The 23891-nt window shown below is 41.7% G+C and overlaps 1 protein-coding gene across 1 annotated transcript in view; it reads right to left on the bottom strand.

The window, feature by feature from the left end:
* The window catches only part of FGF5 (fibroblast growth factor 5), a 258665-nt gene that overhangs the window by 219380 nt on the left and 15394 nt on the right, over positions 1-23891 (bottom strand). The window contains exon 2 of the mRNA XM_069745704.1: positions 10002-10105. Coding sequence (XP_069601805.1) covers positions 10002-10105 — 104 coding nt within the window. The remainder of the gene's footprint in view (positions 1-10001; positions 10106-23891) is intronic.

Below are 23891 nucleotides of genomic sequence, written 5' to 3'. Positions count from 1 at the left end.
CCAATGGAATGACCCAACCTGTCAAACTAGTTAACCCTGATCATACTGTTGAATAAAAAGTGGGCTAAAACGCAATTAAAAGGTTGAATGGATATAATATTGGAAGTGCTGAAAATGTCATCTTGCCCTTCAAAAAACGCTGCATCCCGAACGACCTGACCTATAGATCTGCCCCATCAGTTAACCCCTACAGTGAACATTGTAAATAAAAGAAAAAAAAAGATTTTTTTTCATCATACTGCTGAACACAAAGTAGAAAAAAAGTGATCAAAAAGATAAATGTAAAAAAATTGTATCACTGAAAACGTCATCTTGTACCACAAAACATAAATGTAAAAAAATTGTATCACTGAAAACGTCATCTTGTACCACAAAACATAAGTTGCTATACAGCTCTATCAGCAGAAAAATAAAAGTTATAGGTCTCAGAATAAAGTGCTGCAAAAATAATATTTTTTTAAAGAGTTTTTATTGAGTAAAAATGCCAAAACATAAAAAACTATATAAATGGGGTATCGCTGTAATCGTACTGACATGAAAAATAAAGCTGAATTATCAATACTAACACACTTATATTGGCATAAAACAAAATCAAAAATAACAATTCTTGAATTGTTGGTTTTTGTTCATTCTGTCTTCCAAAATTCAGAATAGAAAGCGATCAAAAGATTCATGTGCCCAAAAATGGTACCAATAAAAACATCAACTCATCCTGCAAAAAACAAGCCAGCACATAACTCTAACGGCAGAAATATGGAAAAATTTAAACTTTCAAAATATGACAAGACAAAAACTAATTTTTGAAAAAAAAAGTTTTTTAGTGTGTGACTGCAGCCAAACATAAATAAATGCTAGAAATCTGCTATCTCTGCAATCACACTGACTCGCAGAATAAAGTCATCTAATCACTTATGAGGAATGGTGTAAAAAATAAGTAAAACCAATTCTTCACCTGCTGTAGATTTTTTTCAATCTGCCTCCCAAAGATTTCAGTAAAGCTCGGCCGACATTTCACCTGCGCTCTGCGCTGAATTCTTACACAGGGGTTTCCATGTATAAATAAGTAAATCTCTGAAATATGTGACTCAGATGGAACTCCATTCAGATGAATCCCTATAATCAGGCAGATAGCGGCCCTGTGGACACTCTTTTTAGGTGAGCATAAAAGTGCTGATAACCACAGTTTTGAGCACTCCTGAAAACAAGTACACCGCAGAAAAGGGGCCAGACGGAGTCGAGATAAATTTTGCTGCCTCATTATAGTGAATGGATCCATTAAGGGTTCCATCTGAATCATGTAACTCAGAGATTTAGATGGAATCCCCGATGTAAGCGCTCAGCATAGAGCAACGGATAAATGTGATTCCAAACATTATGCAAAATGTTCGCAATATAATTTTCAACTTAATCCACAAAAAAATGCAAGCCCCCACTCAAGTTTATCTGTCAATGGAAATATAGGGGTCTTCTATGTTACTGGTAGTACCAAGGCTCTGGAAAAGCAAAATGGCTACTCGTCCCCCAAAAGAAATTCAGCAAATTCTGGGCTCCCAAATCCAAATGCCCCCCTCCCTTCTGAACCCAAAGAGTGCCTAAACCACATTTAATGTCCACATGTTTGGCATTTCTGTACCCATGAAACTCCACCTAATTTACGATGAGTGTCTCCATAAGCATGAGCTGGGTATAGTCACTACAACCTACTGGTCACTACCATGTATTGGTCACTACAAAGTACTGGTCACTACAACGGCAGTTTGTAATTCTCAGCCAGCAACATCCACTGCTGCTTGTTTCTGGATTTGTTAATGACAAAATGAATCCTATGTAACTATGAAAACACCCATGGAGTCAAAATCATCACTACACCTGTAGATAAATTCCTAAATAGTATTATTTCCAAAATAGGGTCACTTAAGCAGGATTCTGCTCTTCTAGCATTTAGACGCTTTGTATATGGAGTCTGCAAACTATTCTAGGAAAATCTGTGCTCCAGGAGACAAATAGCGCTCCGTCTCCCCTGAGACTCGCTGTATGGCTAAGCAGTACTGTTAGCCACATATGGGGTATTTCTACATTCAGCAAAAATGTAAAATGTAAAATCTTGGGTTAAAACAAAATGTTGATGGCAAAAATTAAATTTTTTTTTTCTTCCCTGCCCAATGGTGTAAAGCTGTGACTCACCTGTGGTGTCAATATGATCACTACACCCCTACAAAAAATTCATTAAGAGGTGAATTTTGTAAAATGGAGTCTTTTATGGGGGGTTCTGCTGTTCTGGAACTTCATGCGCTCTGCCAATGGGACATGGCACCCTCAAACCAGTCCAGCAAGATCTGAATGTCAATATGGCACTTCTTCTTTTTTGAGCTTTGCGCTGTGCCTAGAAAGTAGTTTTCAACTACATATGGGGTATCAACATACTAAGTAGAAATTTTTCAACAAATTTTCTGGTTCATTTTCTCCTGCTATCTTTGTGAAAATGAAAAATTCTGTGAACCATCTGTGGGTTTAAGGTGCTAAAAAAAAAAAAAGCTAGATAAATTCCTTGGGGGGTCTAGTTTCCAAAATGTTGTCCCTTGTGGGTGTTTTCTACTGTTTAGGCACATTAGGGGCACTCCAAATGCGACATGACACCCGCATATCATTCCATCAAAGTCTAGGTTCCAAAACGTCACTCCTTCTTTAATGAGCCCTGCAGTGCACCCAAACAGTAATTTACCCACACATATGGGGTATCTGCATACTCAGAAGAAACTGAAACAAATTTTGGGTTCCATTTTCTCCAGTTACCCTTGAATATTTTTGTGGTAAAAATGTGATTTTTTATTTTTAAGACTATACGTTATAAACATCTGTGAAGCACCTGGGGGTTCAATGTGCCCACCACACATCTAGATAAGGTCCTTGATGGGTCTAATTTTAAAATGGGCTCACTTGAGAGCAATTTCCACTGTTTAGGCACATCACAGGCTCTTCAGAAGTGACATGGCATCCGCTAATTATTTCAGCAAATTTTACATTCAAAAAGTTAAATGGCACTCCTTCCCTTCCAAGCCCTGCCATGCACCCAAACAGTAGTTTTCCCTCACACAGGAGAAATTGCACAATAAATTGATGACAATTTGTGATTTTCTGGGTTTTTTATATTCTATCTCTCAATGTTAAAATTAACCTACCTTTAAAATTATAGACAGTTCATGTCTTTGTCAGTGCGCAAAGTTACAAAATCAGCAAGGGATCAAATACTTATTTCCTCCACTGTATGTATATACAGCACTGGCAAAAATTAAAAGACCACCACATCAAAACCCTGTCATGGGCAGCCCAATCTCCAGACCGGAACACCATTGAAAACCTCTGTACTGTAATCCAAGAGGAATTTGGATAGTCACAAGCCATCAAACAAAGAAGAACTGCTTACATTTTTGCACCAGAAGCAGTGTGAAAGACTGATGGAAAGCATGCCAAGATGCATGAAAGCTGTGATTAAAAGTCATGGTTATTCCACAAAATATTTATTTCTGAAATCTTCCTGAGTTAAAACGTTTGTATTGTTGTTTCTAAATGATTGTGAACTTGCTTTCTTTGCATTATTTGAGGTCTGAAAGCACTCTTTTTTTTTGTTATTTTGACCATTTTTCTTTTTCAGAAAAAAAATACAAAATTTATTGATTGGAAATTCAGAGACATGTCAGAAGTTTATATAAAAAATGAACAATTTACATTTTACTCAAAAATGTACCTATAAAAAGAAAAATCAGACAAACTGAAAATTTTGCAGAGGTCTCTTCATTTTTGCCAGAGCTGTATATTTGGAGGAAAATTGCATTTGGGGACATAACATGTTCATTTTAACAATGTTACAAAAAATATTTACACGTGTTAAAAAGTCATCTCAAAAGTAATAAGTAAGTGGGATACGCTATTTTTTTTTAAATACATTAAATATCTTATATTACTTTTCCTTTGTTTTACTAGCACATCAGCAACTTACAATGTGCTTAGCACTGATTATGGAGGTCATTATAACAACTCAGTATGCTTTCTCCATGCAGGAGGTGTGAGGATCTATCTTGTGCTTTTATTTAGGGCTCCATGATTTGGGATCAGGTGATTTGTGGCAACAGCCAGCAATATTGTTGTGGCACCTATAATTGTGAAATGCAAATTGTCAAACTGTTGCAAAACTTTAACCTTTGAATTTTTTTTATTGTTTTCTATATAAATTTTGAATGCTTTTATAAGTATTGACGATTCTCCTTGACCCAAACTAAAATATAATCTAAGGAAAATGCTAGGCTATGAAGTTGCTATACATAGGTTTATGACTGAAAACAAAGATGCAGCCACAGTGGGCAGTATGGTTGTGGGGTTTTCAATATCTAAAGTAGACAATTTAAAGGGACACTGTCACCTGAATTTGGAGGGAACAATTTTCAGCCATGGAGGCGGGGTTTTTGGGTGTTTGATTCACCCTTTCCTTACCCGCTGGCTGCAATATTGGATTGAAGTTCATTCTCTGTCCTCCGTAGTACACGCCTGCGCAAGGCAAGATTGCACCTTGTGCAAGCATGTACTACGGAGGACAGAGAATGAACTTCAATCCAATATTGCAGCCAGCATGCAGCCAGTGGGTAAGGAAAGGGTGAATCAAAAACACAAAAACCCCGCCTCCATGGCTGAAGATTGTTCCCTCCAAATTCAGGTGACAATGTCCCTTTAATATTTAGGTAGAATCATGAACCCAAATGGAAGCATCAGCAACTGGCCGCTGCCTTCAGATGGTGTGTGCACTCTTCTATTATTAGACTATTACAGCAATGAAGAGAGCTAAAAAATATATATATTATAACCAACGCACATACTTGAGTAGGCAAACAGTTGTGTTTAAGTTTCAGGATTAGGGAGATTTTTCTTACAATAAAATTTGATTTACAAATGTTAATATACAGGATTTACATTTTCAGTAACACCCAAGCAGCACTCAATTCAGGTTTTCATATGTTTAAAAACTAGCAAGGAGGAGCTTAAGGGCAGGGTCACACTTGTGTGTGCAATTCGAGAAACTCACGCAAGTCTCTCATCAATACCCGGAACTTGGGACCGGAGCGTTCAGCTGCAAAGAAATACATGCAGCCGCGCACTCCAGTCCTGAGCGCTGGTGGCAATGCTGGGTATTGAAGAGATAGACTTGTGCGAGTTTCTCACATTGCACATGAAAGTGTGACCCCGGCCTAACACTGACCTCCTTGTTTTCCCTGTGCAAAGAAAAAAAATGGTGCTGTTACTGCAGTATATTTCAGGTGTATGAATTCGCTCGTCATTTTCTGTTTGCCACAATTATTTTGCTCTGACGAACAGTATTTTGTGGCACTTTGCAACACAGTTGGTAAAGTAATGTGCAAGTGCAGCTATAAGAATAGACATAAGATGCAGAATTTGTCTAGATGTTAGAGAATATGAGTACAGAGCTTGAATATATTCAAGTTGAAGTGAAATCTTTGAGAATTTTACAAAAATCCACATTGGCCAAAATTAGGATTTTTTAAATTCTTCTTCCAAGTGCATTTAGCATATTGGTGGCCTCCGATTACCATTTTTTTGAACAACAAATTGACAAAAAAAGTAAAAAAAAAAACAAAACTTATTCTCAATTTACCCCTCTTGTCTCCAGCCTCACGTCGTGGCATCTTCTGATTGTTGCTGTGAAGACTGGAACCCGGGGGCTTCTCACATCAGGCAAGGACTTCTGGCTCTGATGAGGCCCTTGAATTCTGCCCATGCACATTATGCTTTGGGGTCTGTCATTGGAACGCCCCCAAGGGCTAGGGGATTACTCGGTACTGGGCCCTTCGGTTCTCATTGGGGATGTCACGGTGGCAGACCTGGTCCGTGGCCCTTAGGAGGTCCATTGATAAGATGGGGGAGGTCTTTAAAGGGATAATGTTCGTGACGCCACCTGTGGTATTTGGTCAGGGTGACCGACACTGCTTAGGGGTCCGCTGGGGTGATGTTATGGCAGCTAGATGGTATACCTTCCCACAGGTGAAGTGTGTCCCCAGGGCTTCCCAGTGTGTAGATGGTGAATGGTGATGTAAGGCGCAGTGAAGAATGAAAACACAAGGCTGCAGTCTCTTTACCTTTACTGGAGGCTTCAGCGTCCACAGTCCAGAGCACCAAATCACAGGGCAGGCAGAGTCCGGCCGGTCTGAAGGCAATTCCAGAGTCTCCTTATCCAGGTGAAAATCAGTAGCCTTCCTCTAGCGCCTGTGTGTTGTAGTACCTCCCTGCTGAGCAACTCGGTAAGGTCCTCACAACTATTGTAGATGTTAAGTCTCTTCCTCTCTCTCTCTGTCCCCCAGATGGTAAGAATAGGACAAACCCGTATGACTGATGGCCTGAGGCTTTTTACAGCGACCCTAAAGATGCCCCAGCCCCTACAAGTTGCCACTCTGCCTCCAGGGTATAAGGTCGGGCAGCCAACGTGGAATTAACTGTCCTGCCAGTCTCTGAAGTAATGCATAGAGATCCTTTCTCCCTCGGTATGCTGGCTACCGATACTGCACTTCAGAAGGAAGCAGCTTGCTCCTGGCTGATCTCCCTCAGATATCCTCTCCTTTGCTCTGCTTTCTGGCACACTCTCTGCAATATGTTCGCTTAGTGTCTTCCTTCAGGAGCTGCAGCACTTCAGGCTCCAGGTCTCCGTCCTGTCCCTCTGTCTTCCTGACAGGAACTGCACTCTGAACTCCTTTTCCCTCCAGATCAGGATCTTATCAAGGGGTGTTCACCTTAAAAAGGCTTAGTAAAAAGGCTTAGAGCTCCCCCTTCTGGTCTGGAGTGTGAATATGTTGCATGCATTGTGTTACCTGATGAGAAGATCTCCTTTATTGCCTTCAGATGTAATATCACTCCCCCTGGTGGAAGAATAACATTACTGCAATGACCAGGACTCTGGGGCGCTGCATCATTACATTATAAACTCCTGCGTGTTTTAGCAGAACAGTCCCAGATCTCATCAGAGCCATAACTCCAGGCTTAGTGTGAAGATGTCCTGGGTGGTGATGAGAAGATGTGATGAGGACCAGACAGTTGAGAAGCGAAGGAGAAGCAGAAGTGAGTATAAGTATTTTTTAAATTTTTTTCATTCGGTCATTTATTATTCTCTGGCATCTTGAGAGAACATAATAAGGAATATTCAGATCATAGAGAATACCTTCTTTGTGAATCATGTTTTCTTTGAATATCTACTCGTTCAGACAAATTCAAATTGTGCCTTATCCGCTTATCCCTAGTTGTGAGGACATCGCAATACATTGTTCAGCAGGGACTACTTTGGACTTGGTCCATTAATTTGTTAAAACCTCTCATTGTGCGCATTGGAATTTTACCTTTTGCTCTATATGACCTGTTAAATTTATATCATTTGGCGCTAGGATTTACTCCCTGTATGATTCTTTTCATTTTATTCACCATTATATGTAAACTGTTAATCTCTCTCAGTATGCCATTATTTATTGTTAATTGGCAATGAAACATTAGGATCATTAGGATCACAGTATTTTTTAAAAATATTTTTGTGAAAACGGCTTATCATGATTAATCCCTCTATATTATGATATGAATATAATTTCACTAGCTCTGTTTCTTAGGAACATGTACGTAATATACTGGAAATATTTTACTTTCAAATACAAATACTATTACACTTTATGATCAAAATGTGAATACATACTGTTACTTGGGATTCATGCGACTTATATGAAACTGTAGATTTATGACGAAAGTTAGCAATGTTTACAATAGGATCAAGAATTTTGCAAAGTACTCTATTACCAGCAGGAAAAACATTTAGGTATTTGCTGATTTTATACTAGTTAAATCCCCCATATATTCTGTATCACTTTTTGTCACTATAAATCATATATTTGTTTTCTTAAGGCAACTGTCATGCAGCACATTTCCTTCTGCAGATTCTGCAGCCACCTGTCCATTACTAATCCTACCCATGAGGGTTACTCCTTCACAGTAAAACGATGAGAAGCAGCAATATTTACTGCCTGCCTTATGTTGTAAAATGAAGGCAGTGGAAGACGTAACATGTGATATGAGCCTTTTAATTATTCTTTGATCACAGTGCAAACTGCAATACTATGTCTAATTAATTGGACATGACATCATTACCACAAAGAGATACAGAAAGGAAACCTAGATTGATGTTGCAGATCATCTTGGTGCCAAGCATATTTTTTTGCGATATTGTACCAACTGAAAGCTTTACTATGATTATATATAGTTGGAATATTTATTATTAGCTTGTATGCTAATTATTTTCAAAAATGTAAATGACAGTATTGTGCAAAAGTTTTACGCAGGCGTGCAAAAAAAAGTTCGCAAAATATCTATGCTTTCCAAACTAGAAACGTTAATAAAATGCAAAGTACCGTAAACCCATACCTCTTACTGCAGGGCTTTTAACACACACAAACCGGTGGCCTTCAGCCATATGGAAAACCTGGACTGGAAATCCGTGACTCCAATGCACACCTATGGACTTCATCCATAGTCACGGCCTCATATTGCAGTCACAGCTACACCTGCAACTGTCATGCACACCTATGGACTTCATCGGTCAGTGTGCACAACCTTGGAAACACACAGCAACCCCTACATGTGACACGAGTCACTGCCTCACATTTCAATCACAGCTACACCTGCGACTGCCATGCACACCTATGGCCTTCATGCAACTCTGTGCATATTCTGGGGAGCACAAAGCAGCGCCCCCTAGCTGTAACAGGGGTTATAGCCTCAGACACTGTACTTCCAAGGAATAAAGTTTAACAGTGTTTAACCGTGAGTTGGCGTGCCGCCCTCTTTTCTCCTGTTGTCTGCTATCAAGACTCCTTTGCTACGGGTGAAGCACCTACTGGTCACACTGTAGGCCAGCTGTCAGAAAGCCTCATCTGGTAACAATGCAAGGTAAGCAGTCAGAGTAGTGTCGGTAATTGCTTCTTTTGTTTGCCAAATGGGTTATTCTCTACTGTAGAATAGCTGTCCTCTTCTTCCCTGGCCGGTGGCTCTCACTCCAAGCAAGTGGCCCACAGTGTACTTTTTGTACTACACAGTCATCTACATGTGGGCCAATTTTCTCTTTCTCTTCTCAAATTTCTGGACATACTCATCAGCATCCCCTTATCATCTATGATCTTGTAGGTACTAACACTACCACCTTCTCTATTCAGACACTTTCATCTGTAATCTTTTTAAAATACAAGAACATTTCAGTAAATGCACTTAAAAACTATTGTTATCAACTTATGTTTGGGCTACTCCCAGATTTTGATGGAGGCACAAGTTTGTGTGGCCAAAAAGTATAGTGCAAATAAATGGAGTCTGGGACCCAATGGCATGCAAAAAGTCACAAAAAGACTAACTCCTTTGAATTTTTTTATGACCTGTTGAGGTATCTTGCAAGTTCATAACATTACCCTCTTCATTTGTAACCTTGTCATTTGTCATCATGTAACCTTAGCTTTCATTTGGAACTTCAACTTACTGCATGTACTGGCAGAACCTCAGACCCTGCTGGGGGCGCAGAATTGCTTGTTACTTTCTTAGAGAGTTATTCCCATTTTGTAAAGTAATGGAATATCAGTTTTACAAAATAATGAAGGGACTATGGCGCTGGATTTACTTATCTCTGTTCTTTGCATGCCTTTGTTTTCATTTAGATTTCCATAATGTGATGAAAATCATAAATTCGTTTATTTCTCTTAACAATGTCCTGAAATATTACATATACTAGAAGTCTTAATCATTGTTTGGCTCATAAACAAATTAAAAATTAGGAGAGCAATATATACAGAATTGTGTAGAAAATTACAACAATAGCAATAATTCTAAAGCGATCAATCAATATACAGATTTCCATGATGAATGCCACTTTCAATATCTAACACAAACACGCGTGTATTTTCGCCGAGTATATTGTTACTTACAGTTGCATGAAGTTTTCCCTTTTTTGACATGGCAAGAAATGAGTTGCTGAAAACTCCTCTTATTCCCACAATCCCTTGAGACACAGCAAATATTTCCAAAATACCTAGAATGACAGAGATCCCAAAATAAAGCACTGCTCATGGCTCTTGGAAAGACAGGATGGAAAAGAATAACAACTCTCATTTTCAATAGCTGTGTGTATCTATCTTTCATGAAGCCTGTGTAAATCCATCACCCATTTTATTAGCACTCACTTGAAACTAAAGACTGCTCAGATATCTGGGGATATGCCTGGGAGCTTTCACTTGATGAACTGTAACTTCTAAGTCTCTGCCATTTGTTGACTTGCCCAAACCAAGAGGATGATATCATGAGCTCCTAAAAAGCTGTAATGGCAAACTTCAAGACGTCCATGCTGCTGTTTCTATCTCAGTATTATAGATCACAGTTTACTTTTGCATTTAAAAGGTTGGATTAAGCATTATAACTAAAGAAAAGTGATTATTACAGCTGAGCACGATATGAACCTTGGTGAAAATAGAATCAAAAAACATTGTAAGCATTACACACTTGCCGTTTTGTACCCACAGGCTTGTCATTAAGGCTTTGTCTGTTCGCCCTTTATTGTCAACTTTTCGGGGGCCAATAACTGGAATGCAGCTGAAGCTTTAAGGCCAGGAACACACCACCTAATTTTCTCTCATCATAGAGAATTGGCTTGATTATGCTAATCACACTTTGATCAAATTCTTATCAGGGTTTGATCAGAGTGTGATCACAGTGCGATCCGATGACGAGAAGATGGAAAAGTAAGATTCTCCGTTTTCTCCATTCTGTCAGTCCGTGAAACTCAGATCACAATCAGATGTTATCCGTGTGCAGTTCGATGTTTTCCATAGACTCACTATCTTGCATAGCTGAGTGCAATCCAATAATTGCATCTAACTCGGGCATTCTGCGATTCTTTTTCTTCCCTGGACCAGCTCTGTCAGAGGAAAAAATCAGACTGGTGTATGGCCCTATAGAATAACATTGGTCTAGCTGATATCTTGTCGGATTGCATACGAACTGATAATGTAAGTCATCTGCATGAGGTGGATGGAGAAGAGGGCTTAAGGGTAAAATCTGCCATAATAATCCAGCAGTGTCACAGATTTATGAGGGAAGGTTACACTGGTGATGGTCACAAACAACAGATTCCCAGAATGAAAGGACTTTTTAGGGCATTTAATCCCCTTTTTCACTGCCCTTATATTTCTCTTATTAAAGGTCCAATACAACAATTTAGTAAATGAATCAAATCAAGTACGCTTTTCTTAGAATATTTTCTCAGATTTCCAATAGGATCAAACTAGATGGTCATGACTCACATCACTGTTGGACACAGACAGAAGAGGGCCCACATGCAAGAACAGTATGCAAACCCTTTATAGCCCAATAGTTTATCATAATGCACAATTCAATCTGCTTTGGAGGTAGAAGTGGGCCACCTCACCTGCACAGGTTGCATAAATAATATACATTAATATAATCAGAAATCACCACTATATATTGAGGTCGAGAGCACTGTGTACCAGCTCTCCCAAAATAATGAAAGAATATAGATTCAACTGGACCGCTCTAAATAGATACCAACAAAACAAAAAAAATAGAGCAAAAATGTCCCAAGCAACATCATAGAAGTATAAAAAGGTTAATTTACTGAGAGAATCACATATAAAAATATCTTTTAAGTATACCTAATATATATAAAGAAAATTTAATTGGAGGAGATCTGCAGATATGCAGATATGCAGGACTGAGGGAGAACAATACAATATGCCCCAGGGAAGCAAGTATATAATGCACAAACTATAAAAAGAAAAAGAAAGATCTGATGGCTTTAAACAGTCAAAACAACCCATAGTACCTCAGTAAATTATAAGCCTGTTCAGACCAAAAATAAATCCAAAGGTGTGCTTAGCCATTATTCGTACGTGCGTTTCAGCTTTTTTTTTTTGCCCCTTTTGAAATACATCAATCTGTCATTACAAACAGAATCATGGATTTCAAGTGTTTATTTCTGTTAATGTTGATGACTATAGCTTACAGCCAATGAAAAGCCATAAGTCATTATCTCACTAAATTAGAATACTTTATAACACCAACTTGAAAAAAATATTTTAAAATCCGAAATATTGGCCTACTGAAATGTATGTTCAGTAAATCCACTCAATACTTGGTCGGGGCTCCTTTTGCATCAATTACTTCATCAAAGCGGCGTGGCATGGAGGCGATTAGCCTGTGGCACTGCTGAGGTGTTATGAGAGCCCAGGTTGCTTTGATAGCAGCCTTGAGCTCCTCTGCATTGTTGGGTCTGGTGTCTCTCATCTTCCTCTTGGCAACACCCCGTAGATTCTCTACGAGTTTGCTGGCCAATCAAGCACAGTGATACTGTTGTTTTTAAACCAGAAATTGGCACTTTTGGCAGTCTGGACAGGTGCCAAGTCCTGCTGGAGAATGAAATGTGCATCTTCAAAAAGCTTGTCGGCAGAGGGAAGCATGAAGTGCTCTAAAATTTCCTAGTAGATGGCTGCGCTGACTTTGGTTTTGATAAAACACAATTGACCTTCACCAGCAGATGACATGGCTCCCCAAACCATCACTGATTGTGGATACTTCACACTAGACCTTGTAAATCAAGGTCCCAGAGTCTGAAGGAAGAGTGGATAAACAGACAATCCAAGCTGCTTGATGTCTAGTGTGAAGTTTTCACAATCGGTGATGGTGTGGGATGCTATATAATCTGCTTGTATAGGTACACTGTGTTTTATCAAGACCAAAGTCAGCGCAGCCGTCTACCAGGAAATTTTAGAGCACTCCATGCTTCCCTCTGCCAACAAGCTTTTTGGAGATAGACAGACATTTCATTCTCCAGCAGGACTTGGCATCTGTCCACTCTTCCAAAAGTACCTATACCTGGTTTTAAAACAACAGTATCTCTGTGCTTGATTGGCCAGCAAATTCATCTGACCTTAACCCCATAGAGAATCTATGTTGTATTGTAAAGAGAAAGGTGAGAGACACCAGACCCAACAATGCAGATGAGCTGAAGGCTGCTATCAAAGCAACCTGGGCATTCACAAGACCTCAGCAGTGCCTCAGGCTGATCGCCTCCTTGTCACGCCGTATTGATGCAGGAATTGATGCCAAAAGAGCCCATTTATTGAACATACATTTCAGCAGGTCAACATTTCGGTTTTTAAAAACATTTTTTCAAGCTGGTGTTATAAAGTATTCTAACTTACTGAGATAATGACATTTCATTTCAGTTTTCATTGGCTGTAAGCCATAATCATCAACATTAACATAAATAAAGACATGAAATAGATCTCTCTGTAATGACTCTATATAATATGAGTTTCACTCTTTGTATTGAAGAACTGAAATAAATTAACTTTTTGATGATATTCTAATTTTGTGAGACGCACCTGTATCTATGCGGCTGTAAGTTCAGGTTAGAAGATCTCTGGTAAGTCTGGGCTATGCGATTAATAAATGCACCATGAAATACGCTTGTGTGAACCTGGCCTTAGGGCGTAATTCAAAAAAGAGTCACAAAAAAGTCCAATCCACCTATGCATATGATGAGTCTTGCAGCTTATGTCCAGCTTAGTACAGAAAAAAACTGTCAATATAAGGAAGTGAAAGAACTTTTTCTACAACTACTATAGCAAACAAAAAAAAAAAATCTAAAATCTATGAGACATAGAGATATACAGTACCCATAATGTTTTTTTTTTCCAGGATTCATTTGACTGGAAATGTGATCAATGTGAACGCAGTAAGATGGGAGCTACACTGGATGTGAAAAGGCAAGTATCAATCGTTTTCTTATTTGATACCAGTCTAAGCCCTTTTATTTCTTTTTGCTTGACAACCCCTTTTGGTTTACCATATTGTTAAGTCTTAACACCTAATTTCATGTTTGGTAACCAGGTTTCTCAGTTACGCTAATATTTTGGATATCTGTTTCTCTTGGAATGCTGCCATACGCTTAATGAGTATAGGGTGTATTAAAGCCTAGGGCTTTAGAATGGGTTAGTTACACAATATATTAATGGAGAATGAATCTTTAGTAGTTTGCTAAGTCATCACACCCTGCAAACATTGATAATCATTAGACCCACACTTTATTTTGGAAAGATCTATTATTTAAATTTCTTGTAATGTTGGTAAAATAGGGCTATTCTTCATTACAGAATGCATTTAAATAGAGCAAGCAAAATCCTATTGTAATGAACATTTTGTATCTGATTACTGCCTTCTCAAATTGAATTCTTAAAATCCCACTGATATTTGAAGAACTGCAGAATTTGGTTCATTGTATGTTTTTTGTTAGGGTCGATTACGATATATACGGTAGTAAAAGTCTAAAAAAAGTTGACAACATGAATGTAGTCTATGCAATTCAAGAAGAAAATAGAACTTGGCACTCCTTGAAGGAGTGCCAAGTTCTATTTTGTTCTTGTATATGGGGTGGAACCCTACTTGAGTACCCTATAAGAGTGCCACATAAGCCTGATATAGTCTAAGCAGTTCAAGCACCAGTGCAGGGCATTGGCTCAAAGCAAGAACTCTGTATTGCTAGTTCATTTTGCTCATCTGCTGTTCTGTTCTCGGACTTGGTGCTGATGATTTCCCTTAAGGAAGTATTTTCCTGCCAGCTCTGTGCACTGCGTTGTGTAGTGAGGTGAGCACTGCCATCACTATCTCCAGGTGGCACATCTTTTCAACTTCTTCCCCAAGTCTCCCTCTGCTGTCACAAACAAATCCAAATAGGATGGACCGCCACATCTGCCATAGAGGCTTATGCACTTTCCTGTACAGACCAAAAGTCAAGTTTCGTCTAAAGATTCAGCTGGGCCCCAAAAAATGAATGCCCCAAGAGCGGCCACTCCGAAGTAGCACTTTTGTCAGGAAGTGTCACTGTTTTCTTCAGTGCAGACAAATTGGAGTAGTAGTCTTCATTTATGCAAATATTGAGGAATAACAAGGGCCAGCATATCTTTATACTAATCCATTATACTGCACATATACCGATTGCAGCCTTTCTGACAAAGTTAAATAGTTACAAGTATCCTTTGGAATCTGTTTTTGCTGCACTGCAGTATTTTATGCCCTTCAGTAGGTTTAAAAAACAATGCTATTTGGATTTTGTCTGGCACTTCTGAAGAGGTACTAAGTAGGTTTTCCCCCTTTCAACTATTTTTAGGCCACGGTTCAGTGATGTCTTTGCCCATGTGTTTGCTGATCGGCTACAGCAGAACAATTCTATCAGCTGGGCTGCAGCCAGTCTCTGAGCTCGGCTGATGTAGATAGTAACTGACTGTAATACCTTCAGGGCTCAGTCAGCTGTCAGTATAAGGCCAGTCTCACACGTCCAGATAATTCCGGTACCGGAAAAATCGGTACCGGAATTATGTGTCCGTGTGTCCGTGTGCTTACGTTGACCATCAGTGTGGCACACGTGCGGCAGCCGTGTGCCGCCCGTGTGCCGACTGAGGACCACACGGACCGTGCAGGAGACAGCGCTAGAGTTAAGCGCTGTCCCCTGCATGCAGTGCTGAAGCCAGTATTCATCCCTTCTTCCCAGCAGCGTTCGCTTGAAAGAAGGAATGAATAATCTTTTTTTTTTTTTTTTTTTTAAAGTTGCCGGTAATCTGCCCCCTCTCACCCCTTGTGCGCCCCCTCGCTGGCATTAAAATACCTCCTTATGGAGGTGGAGAAGCATATTCATCACTGTAATGTGCAGCACCACGTGACCGCTCATACAGGACAAGTAGCGACGCTGAAAGGATGTAAGCGTCGAGGGAGCTGGGTAAGTATTTTAATGCCAGCGGGGGGGACGCACAGGGGGTGGGAGGGGGCAGATTACCGGCAACTTTATTTTTAAAACAAAAATAAATTTAAAAAAAGATTATTCATTCCTTCTTTCCAGCAAATGCTGCTGGAGAGAAGAAATGAATGGGGCTTCAGCACCACACGTGGGGGGGACAACGCTTACAGTAGCGCTGTCTCCTGCATGGCACACGGACTGCACACGGACAACATCCGTGTGCGGTACGTGTTTTACACGGACCCATTGACTTTAATGGGTCCTTGTGATCCGTGCGCTCCCACAAACACTGACATGTCTCCGTGTTTTCCAAATGGACACACGGTCCATAAAAACACACTGACATGTGCAGAGACACATTGATTTTTATGTGTCTACGTGAGTCAGTGTCTCCGGTACGTGAGGAAACTGTCACCTCACGTACCGGAGCCACTGACTTGTGAAACCGGCCTAACACGGGTGACGATTGCGTCGCAATGCTCGGACTGGCCATTGGCTCCTCAGACCTGAATGTGATAGCTGCATGGAAATACATGTTCTCACGCTCAGGTCAGAAGAGCTGGCGGCCAGTCAAAACATTGCGATGCAATCGTCATCTGTGTTATACAGCCATCTGAATGCACCATTAATGTAATGTTACCACTGCAGCAGATCAAAAAAGCCCAGGGCAGCAGCAGCAAGGCAGCACTGGACTCAAGGAGGGTAAAAAAAAACATCACTTTGCTATTTTGTATATCACTGAGCCTGTGAGCTAAAAAAAAAGTTGAAAAGGAAGACCCCCTTTATCTTCTGCACTGTGGTATTTGATTCTTTTGAGGAGGTAAGTTATGCTGCAATGTGGTATTTGTTTCACATTCTTGACATTCAATCTTCTAAATGGAACTTGTTTGGCACTTTTAGGGTGGCATTTAGCTCACCAGTGGAAGTAAGTTATTGTTATTTGTGCAACTGCAAATTTCGGGTTGGCATTTCTCCATTAGTGCTTGGAAGTCATTTTGTGCTGCACTGTCTTATTTTTTCATGCCTCTGAGTAGATATTTTGTGCTGCACTGTCTTATTTTTTTCATGCCTCTGAGTAGATATTTTGTGCTACGCTGTGGTATTTTTTCATCACTGAGGCTGAATTTTGTGCTGCACATTGGTATTTGTTGGCACTTCTGGGAAGGTATGTTGTGCTGCACTATTTTAATTGGTGCTGTTAGGTGGCATTTTGTTTGCTGCAAGGTGGTATATATGATACCCCTATGGCTTAACTAGTGATTTGGTCAGAGGTAAAGCTATATTGTTTTTATGTCATTTATACCCTGTGATCCCTTTTCTTTTGTAGCAGCTGGTTGATGGTGGTTGCTACAGTACATTTTTATTGTCATTGTGTTTACAATGATGATATTTGGTTCTTGCCTTCTTAAGTCCACTACTTTATATTTATTAAACCTCATAATTCTCCAAATCCTCCAACTTGTCCATATCCTTATGTGGCATAATATTGTTTTTTTTCTTTGATAATAATTGAACATATTTAAGAATCCTTAAATACTAACTTTTGTTAGTACTAATGTTTGTGATGTTCTCACTCCAGGCCAAATAGGGGAGCTCTGAACCCGGATTAAGGGGGAACTCCCCTATAAATACATTCTGGTCTGAAGGGAAAGTAAGTAGTCAGTGCCAGACAGCAGACTGGAGCAGTCTGAGGTAGAGAGACGTGTTTGGGGCCATGCAACCAGAGTTGCTGCAGCTCCAGGATTGAGAGATACCCAAGGAAGAACAGTGTTAGAAAGCGTGCAGGAGAGTGGAGCACAGGAGAGAGACACCAGGGGAGAATAGCAGCATTTTGGCTACCTCCCTGGCCGAGCACAGATTCCAGTAGCCGGAAGACTGAGGTTGTGTCGGACTCTAAGAGGCACAGCAGAAACCGGCAGGACCGCTGGATTACATATCACCTGTCTGCCTTAATACCCAGGACCAGGAGGCACAGTGGCACATAGAGCCCGGGTTGTGATAGAGACCCTGTATAAAGGCTCGAGCCACCTGTCATACGGGTTAGTGTCCTAACCTTCATGGAGGACAGAGAAAACTGTGAGGACCTTGCCAGAAGCCATAGGCAGTAAGTGACTATAACATCACCTTGCTAATAGGAAGGCTTCTAATGCCACCTGGTAAACGGCACTCTGAATTCACTTCCAAGCCGGCCGGACCCTGCCTGTACCTGTAATCTGGTGCCCTAGCCTGCGGTTGCCTGAAGCCGTCAGTAAGCCAGGTAAAGAGACTGCAAACCTGTGTCCTCCGTTCTTTACTACACCACTCACCATCCTCATCTATACACCGGGAGCCCTGGGGACCAACTTCACCTGTGGGAAGTTATAGCATCTAGCTGCCATAAAATCACCCCAGAGGACCCCTTTAAGCAGCGTCGATCCCCTCTGACCAAATACCACAGGTGGGGTCACAAACACAAACTTTATTCTAAATCCCCTTTAAAGACCTTTCCTTTTATTTGTGCGCACAGGGCCACAGATCGGGTCGCAGCCACCGTGACATCCCCTTGAAATACCTGACTCGGTACAGAGTACCCCACGGCCCTGGCAGGAGACTCAACTTATCTTCTCATAATCTTATTAAAGTGATGTTCACTAGTTGTTAAATTGCTTTAATTAGTTAGACAACCAGCCTAAAAATTAGCAAGTTTGTAACTGACTTGCATTTTCCATCTACTATCATTCTTCTGTAATGACAGCTTGTATCTTCTGTAGTGTACAGCTTGTTTCCTTGGAGCTAGGCCATCAGCCCCAGGCCAAGATTGTGCAGTAGGTATGTTCCATGAGAGGGTTAAGATCCCAGTTAACTCTTTCCAGCCCATGGAGTTCTATAAAGAACTTATCTTCTCACCTTCTTCACCCTCTCTCCTCTCCCTCTGTCCTGTTCTGAAGAGTAGCAGTTATAAATCAAAAGCCTGGCAGCTTTCACAGCCAGTCTTCTAATCTTGACACTCTGCTCTTGCTGTCTGGAACTGTGTGATTGTCCAAATGCCTTGTTATCTCTATGAGTAAATACAGGTATAACAGTGTAAACTCAGAACAAACCACTAATAACTAAATGGGTTACAGCAGGACTTGTGCTGGGCTTTATAGTTCTATTCATACTAAAGTTCTATTCTCCAAAACTGTCACTCAGGAAGGAAGAGCCCACCTTGCTAGAACCCATGAGGTAAGGAAACTGTAAGGGTATGTGCACACGTATTCTGGAGGTCTGCGGATTTTTCCGCAGCGGATTTGGAAAAACCGCAGTGCAAAACCGCTGCGGTTTTTCCTGCGGATTTATCGCGGTTTCTACTGCGGATTCCGCTGCAGCTTTACACCTGCAGCTTTCTATTGGAGCAGGTGTAAAACCGCAGCGGAATCTGCACAAAGAATTGACATGCTGCGGAATGTAAACCGCTGCGTTTCCGTGTGTTTTTTTCCGCAGCATGTGCACTGCGGATTTCGTTTCCCATAGGTTAACATGGTACTGTAAACTCATGGGAAACCGCTGCGGATCCGCACCTGCAGAAACGCTGCGGATGCGCAGCAAAATCCGCAGCGTGTGCACATACCCTAAGAAGACGGCATAGGTCTCAGCTGCTGGAGAGTCGACTTGAGAATAACCCTTTCAGTATTCTACATATGCATTCAATCATGTACAAATGATATTGCATGCAAAGGTATAAAACAGCATTTAGTATCAAATGACCTGCAGACATTCCTTTAACTGTGAAATGAAGATATACAGTATAATGTAGTTTCATTGAGGGCTTTCATTTTCATACCTGCTGTCTTTCCACAGAGAGTATTATATTCTAGGCTGGAATACAGTAATATTCTATACCATCAAATTCTTAGGCTGAACAAAGAACACATAATATGTCTTAAGTTAATTGAGACATAAAAGGAGTAAGGTGGAAGGCAGTGTGATTTTGAAGTGTTTAGAAGACCATGAGAAAAGTATATGACTACTTTATAGCTTCTAATAAATCTAATCTTCAAATTATATGGTACATATCAATGGAAATGTTCTAACAAATAAAATTTTCCATATATTATACAACTATAATGATCAGAATTTGACGTCAAAACCGGTAGATTATTTATGGTTCTATGCGCTGGGAGCTGCTTATCTGTTCCTTCTGATATAATCTATCTATCTATCTATCTATCTATCTATCTATCTATCTATGTAATATCTATTTATTATCTATCATAATAATTATCTATCTATCTATCTATCTATCTATCTGTAAGTCTATCTTTCTATCTATCTACAGTTGTGCCCAAAAGTTTAAATACCCCAGCAGAATTTTTGCTTTCTTGGCCTTTTTTTCAGAGAATATGAATGATAACACCAAAACCTTTCTCCACTCATGGTTAGTGGTTGGGTGAAGTCATTTATTGTCAAACTGCTGTATTTTCTCTTTTTAAATCATAATGACAACCCAAAACATCCAAATGACCCTGATCAAAAGTTCACATACCCTGATGATTTTGGCCTGATAACATGCACAGAAGTTGACACAAATGGGTTTGAATGGCTACTAAAGGGAACATCCTCACCTGTGACCTGTTTGCTTGTCATCAGTGTGCATGGACTATATGGCGGTACAACGTGGATACACACACGGGTTAACTACACCCTGGGTGAAGGAAGCGAACTCTGTTGCGTCACAGGGCCGCGGTACCGCACCAAGAGCGCAAGTAAGGAGTCTCAGAACTCAATCCCTAGACACAGGATTAGAGTTCGTCTAGACCTCTTGCGCTCGACACCGCAACTGGGGTGTCAGAGCAACTGCAAAAATAACTTAAATGCACAAGAGTGCATGCAGTGCCACACTGGCGGACGCCACTAACCACCCAGACTTGGGATAGGAAAGTGCTCTAATAGCGCACGGCGCCGCACTGGCAGTCACAGCAATAAGACGCTGTTTCGTGTGCTTATTGCTGATGGCTCAGCCGGGCACTAGATAGCAGACATCCACCTTACACGAGCAGTCATACACAAGGGAGGGGATGATTAATGAATGACTTTCACTCATCAACACACACACGATTTCAAGAGTACACTAGCGCATGGCCGAGCAGCCATGCGAACCTTTTATAGCGGCAGTGCTACAAGACCTTCCAGATGGACCAATAGGAGCCGCAACAGGACCTGAGCATGTGACCCCGACCTCCAATCGGAGGTCGTCCCGTGGGCATGCTCAGTAAGGAAAAAGCAGGACTTAGTCCCAGAAAGAGCTGCTTGCTGCTGAACATTGCTGGCTACAAGGACAGAGCCTTGAAGGGCAGTAGTAACCAGTCGTCCAGTGTCAGCCTGAGCTAGACGCTGGGACCGACGTCTCCGCTGAGCAGACTCCACTGCAGCTGGAGAAGAATGGGAGACTGCAGCGGAGATGGTTTGAGATTCCGCCTGTGCAGAGGCGGGACTCGACACCTAGCATAGCCCCCCTCATTGGACCTCGCTACGCTCGAAGGCAGCAATGAGCTGTGGAGCTCGAATGTGCTTGGCCAAAACCCTTCCAATCCACCAAATAGGATTTTTTGCCACGTACCACCGTGCACCTCAAAATAGCGTTCACCTTGTAATCGTCAGTAGACGAACCCGATGTCCCGGCAGATGACTCGGAAAACCTGGACATGTATACGGGTTTCAAGAGGGGCACATGAAAGGTGTTAGTGATACCTAGGCATGGAGGAAGGGCCAGACGGTAGACCACAGGGTTAACCTGTTGAGGACCTTGAAGAGACCCAAGTAGCAAGGTGCAAACTTAGTGGACTCAACTCGCAGCCTGATGTTATGGGCGGAGAGCCACACTAAGTCGCCAGGAGCAAAGGTCGGAGCGGGGCGCCGATGTGTATCGGTGGAGGTCCTCATTCTCTCCTTGGAGGCCCGAATGGTTTCCTGAGTGTGGTCCCAAATGTCCCGTGCCTCCACAGCCCAGACTGCCACCCTGAAGTCGGCACACACTTAGGTAGGAGAAAAAAGGATCATCCCCACGCTGCCGCAAGAAGAATTCCAAAAATTTTAGCGGTTTCAACGTGGTTTATCCTACGAGTTTCAGGGTTCAGGTGACCCCTTCATCAGGACATACCACAAATATGGTACAATATTTGTGGTATGTCCTGATGAAGGGGTCACCTGAACCCTGAAACGCCTAGAATAAACCATGTTGAAACCTCTACAATTTTTGGAATTCTTCTTGCGGCAGCGCGGGGATGATCCTTTTTTCTCCTACCTAAGTGTGTGTTTCAATCAGGTTCTGCACTGACCTGTGGATCTGCAGCAGCCGACATTAACATACGTCCTTCCTTCAATCTCACCAGGTGAGTAGTTCTCTTGGTGGGCAACTTTGTGTAACGTTTGATAAGACCATATTTGCGCTTTTGTGTCTCCCTCTTTTCTCTGACCCTGAAGTCAGCACAAGACATGGGCATGGGCACAGGGACATGCGGATGCTGGCCGTAAATAAGGAGGAATGGAGTCTGACCGGTGGAGTCGGCTACGGCGTTGTTAGGCGCAAGCTCCGCCCACAGTAGCAAGGATGCCCAGTCATCTTGCCTGGCTGAAACAAAATGTCGTAAATATGTGACCAGGGTCTGGTTGGCCCTCTCAACCAACCCATTCGTCTCAGGATAATATGCTGAGGAGAGATTCAACTCAATACTAAGTAAACGACAAAGCTCTCTCCGGAATCGAGAATCAAACTGGGGACCCTGGTACCTGACAATTTTGTCCAGCATACCGTGTAGGCGAAAGATATGCTTGATGAACAACGCTGCCAGAGCCCGTGCAGAAGGTAGCTGTGGAAGAGCCACCAAGTGCACCATTTCGGAAAAATGGTCGGTGATCACCCAGATAATGGTGCAGCTACGAGACTTTGGTAAGCCCACCACAAAATCCATCCCGACCATCTCCCAGGGCCTGTCTGCCACCGGCAGGGGGTGAAGCAACCCAGCTGGCCGTTGCCGAGACTTGTTCTTGGTGGAAGAGACACACGCCCGAACATAGTCTGTGACATCACAAGCCATATGCAACCTCCAGTATGTCCTCGCCAGTAGCTCAGATGTCCTTTTGGACCCAAAATGTCCACACACCCTGGACAAGTGAGCCCAAGAGAGAACCTCTGGATGCAGGCTGGATAGTACAAAAGTCTTGCCTGGAGGCACAGATTCTAGCAAAAGCGGGGCCACAGTTCTCAGGCTCTCGGTGGGGACAATAAGCCGAGGCTCCTCTTCCTCCTCCTCAGATGATACAACAGAGCGAGAGAGAGCGTCAGCATGAATATTCTTCTCCCCGGAAAGAAAATGGAGGGTGAAATGAAACCAGGAGAAGTACAAGGACCATCTGGCCTGACAAGAATTTAACCGCTGGGCTGTCTGCAAGTACACCAAATTCTTGCGGTCTGTCAAGACTTGGAAGGGAAAACGAGCCCCCTCCAAGAGATGTCTCCACTCTGAGAAAGCCAACTTCATGGCTAGCAACTCCCTGTCCCCGATGGAATAATTCCTCTCTGCTGGTGAGAAGGTCTTAGAAAGAAGAAGCAAGGATGCTTCCGACCTTGAGCATCCTTTTGGAAAAGGACTGCTCCAGCACCAACGGATGAGGCATCCACATCCATTATAAGTGGCTTATCTACATCCGGGCGATGTAAGATGGGAGCTCTAGCGAAGTGTGACTTAATGGAGTTAAGGGCTTTGGAGACCTCCTCAGACCACCCTTCTTGGTGAGGGCAACCAAGGGAGCTACCAAAGTTGAGAAGTGTGGAATGAACCGGCGATAGTAATTAATGAACCCCATAAAGCGCTACACCGCTTTAACAGAAAGCGGTTCCTGCCAGTCCATCACAGCCTGTAGTTTGGCAGGATCCATAGCCAGTCCCTGGGCGGAGATAATATAGCCAAGAAAGGTAAGGACTTCTGCTCAAACACACATTTCTCCAACTTTGCATAGAGGGAATTTGCCATAAGAGGTCAAAGACTCTGCA

The sequence above is a fragment of the Ranitomeya imitator genome, chromosome 1, assembly GCF_032444005.1.
Source record: "Ranitomeya imitator isolate aRanImi1 chromosome 1, aRanImi1.pri, whole genome shotgun sequence".
Taxonomy (NCBI): domain Eukaryota; kingdom Metazoa; phylum Chordata; class Amphibia; order Anura; family Dendrobatidae; genus Ranitomeya; species Ranitomeya imitator.
The sequence above is the reverse complement of the archived record's forward strand: the minus strand, read 5'-3'. Positions and strand labels throughout refer to the sequence as shown.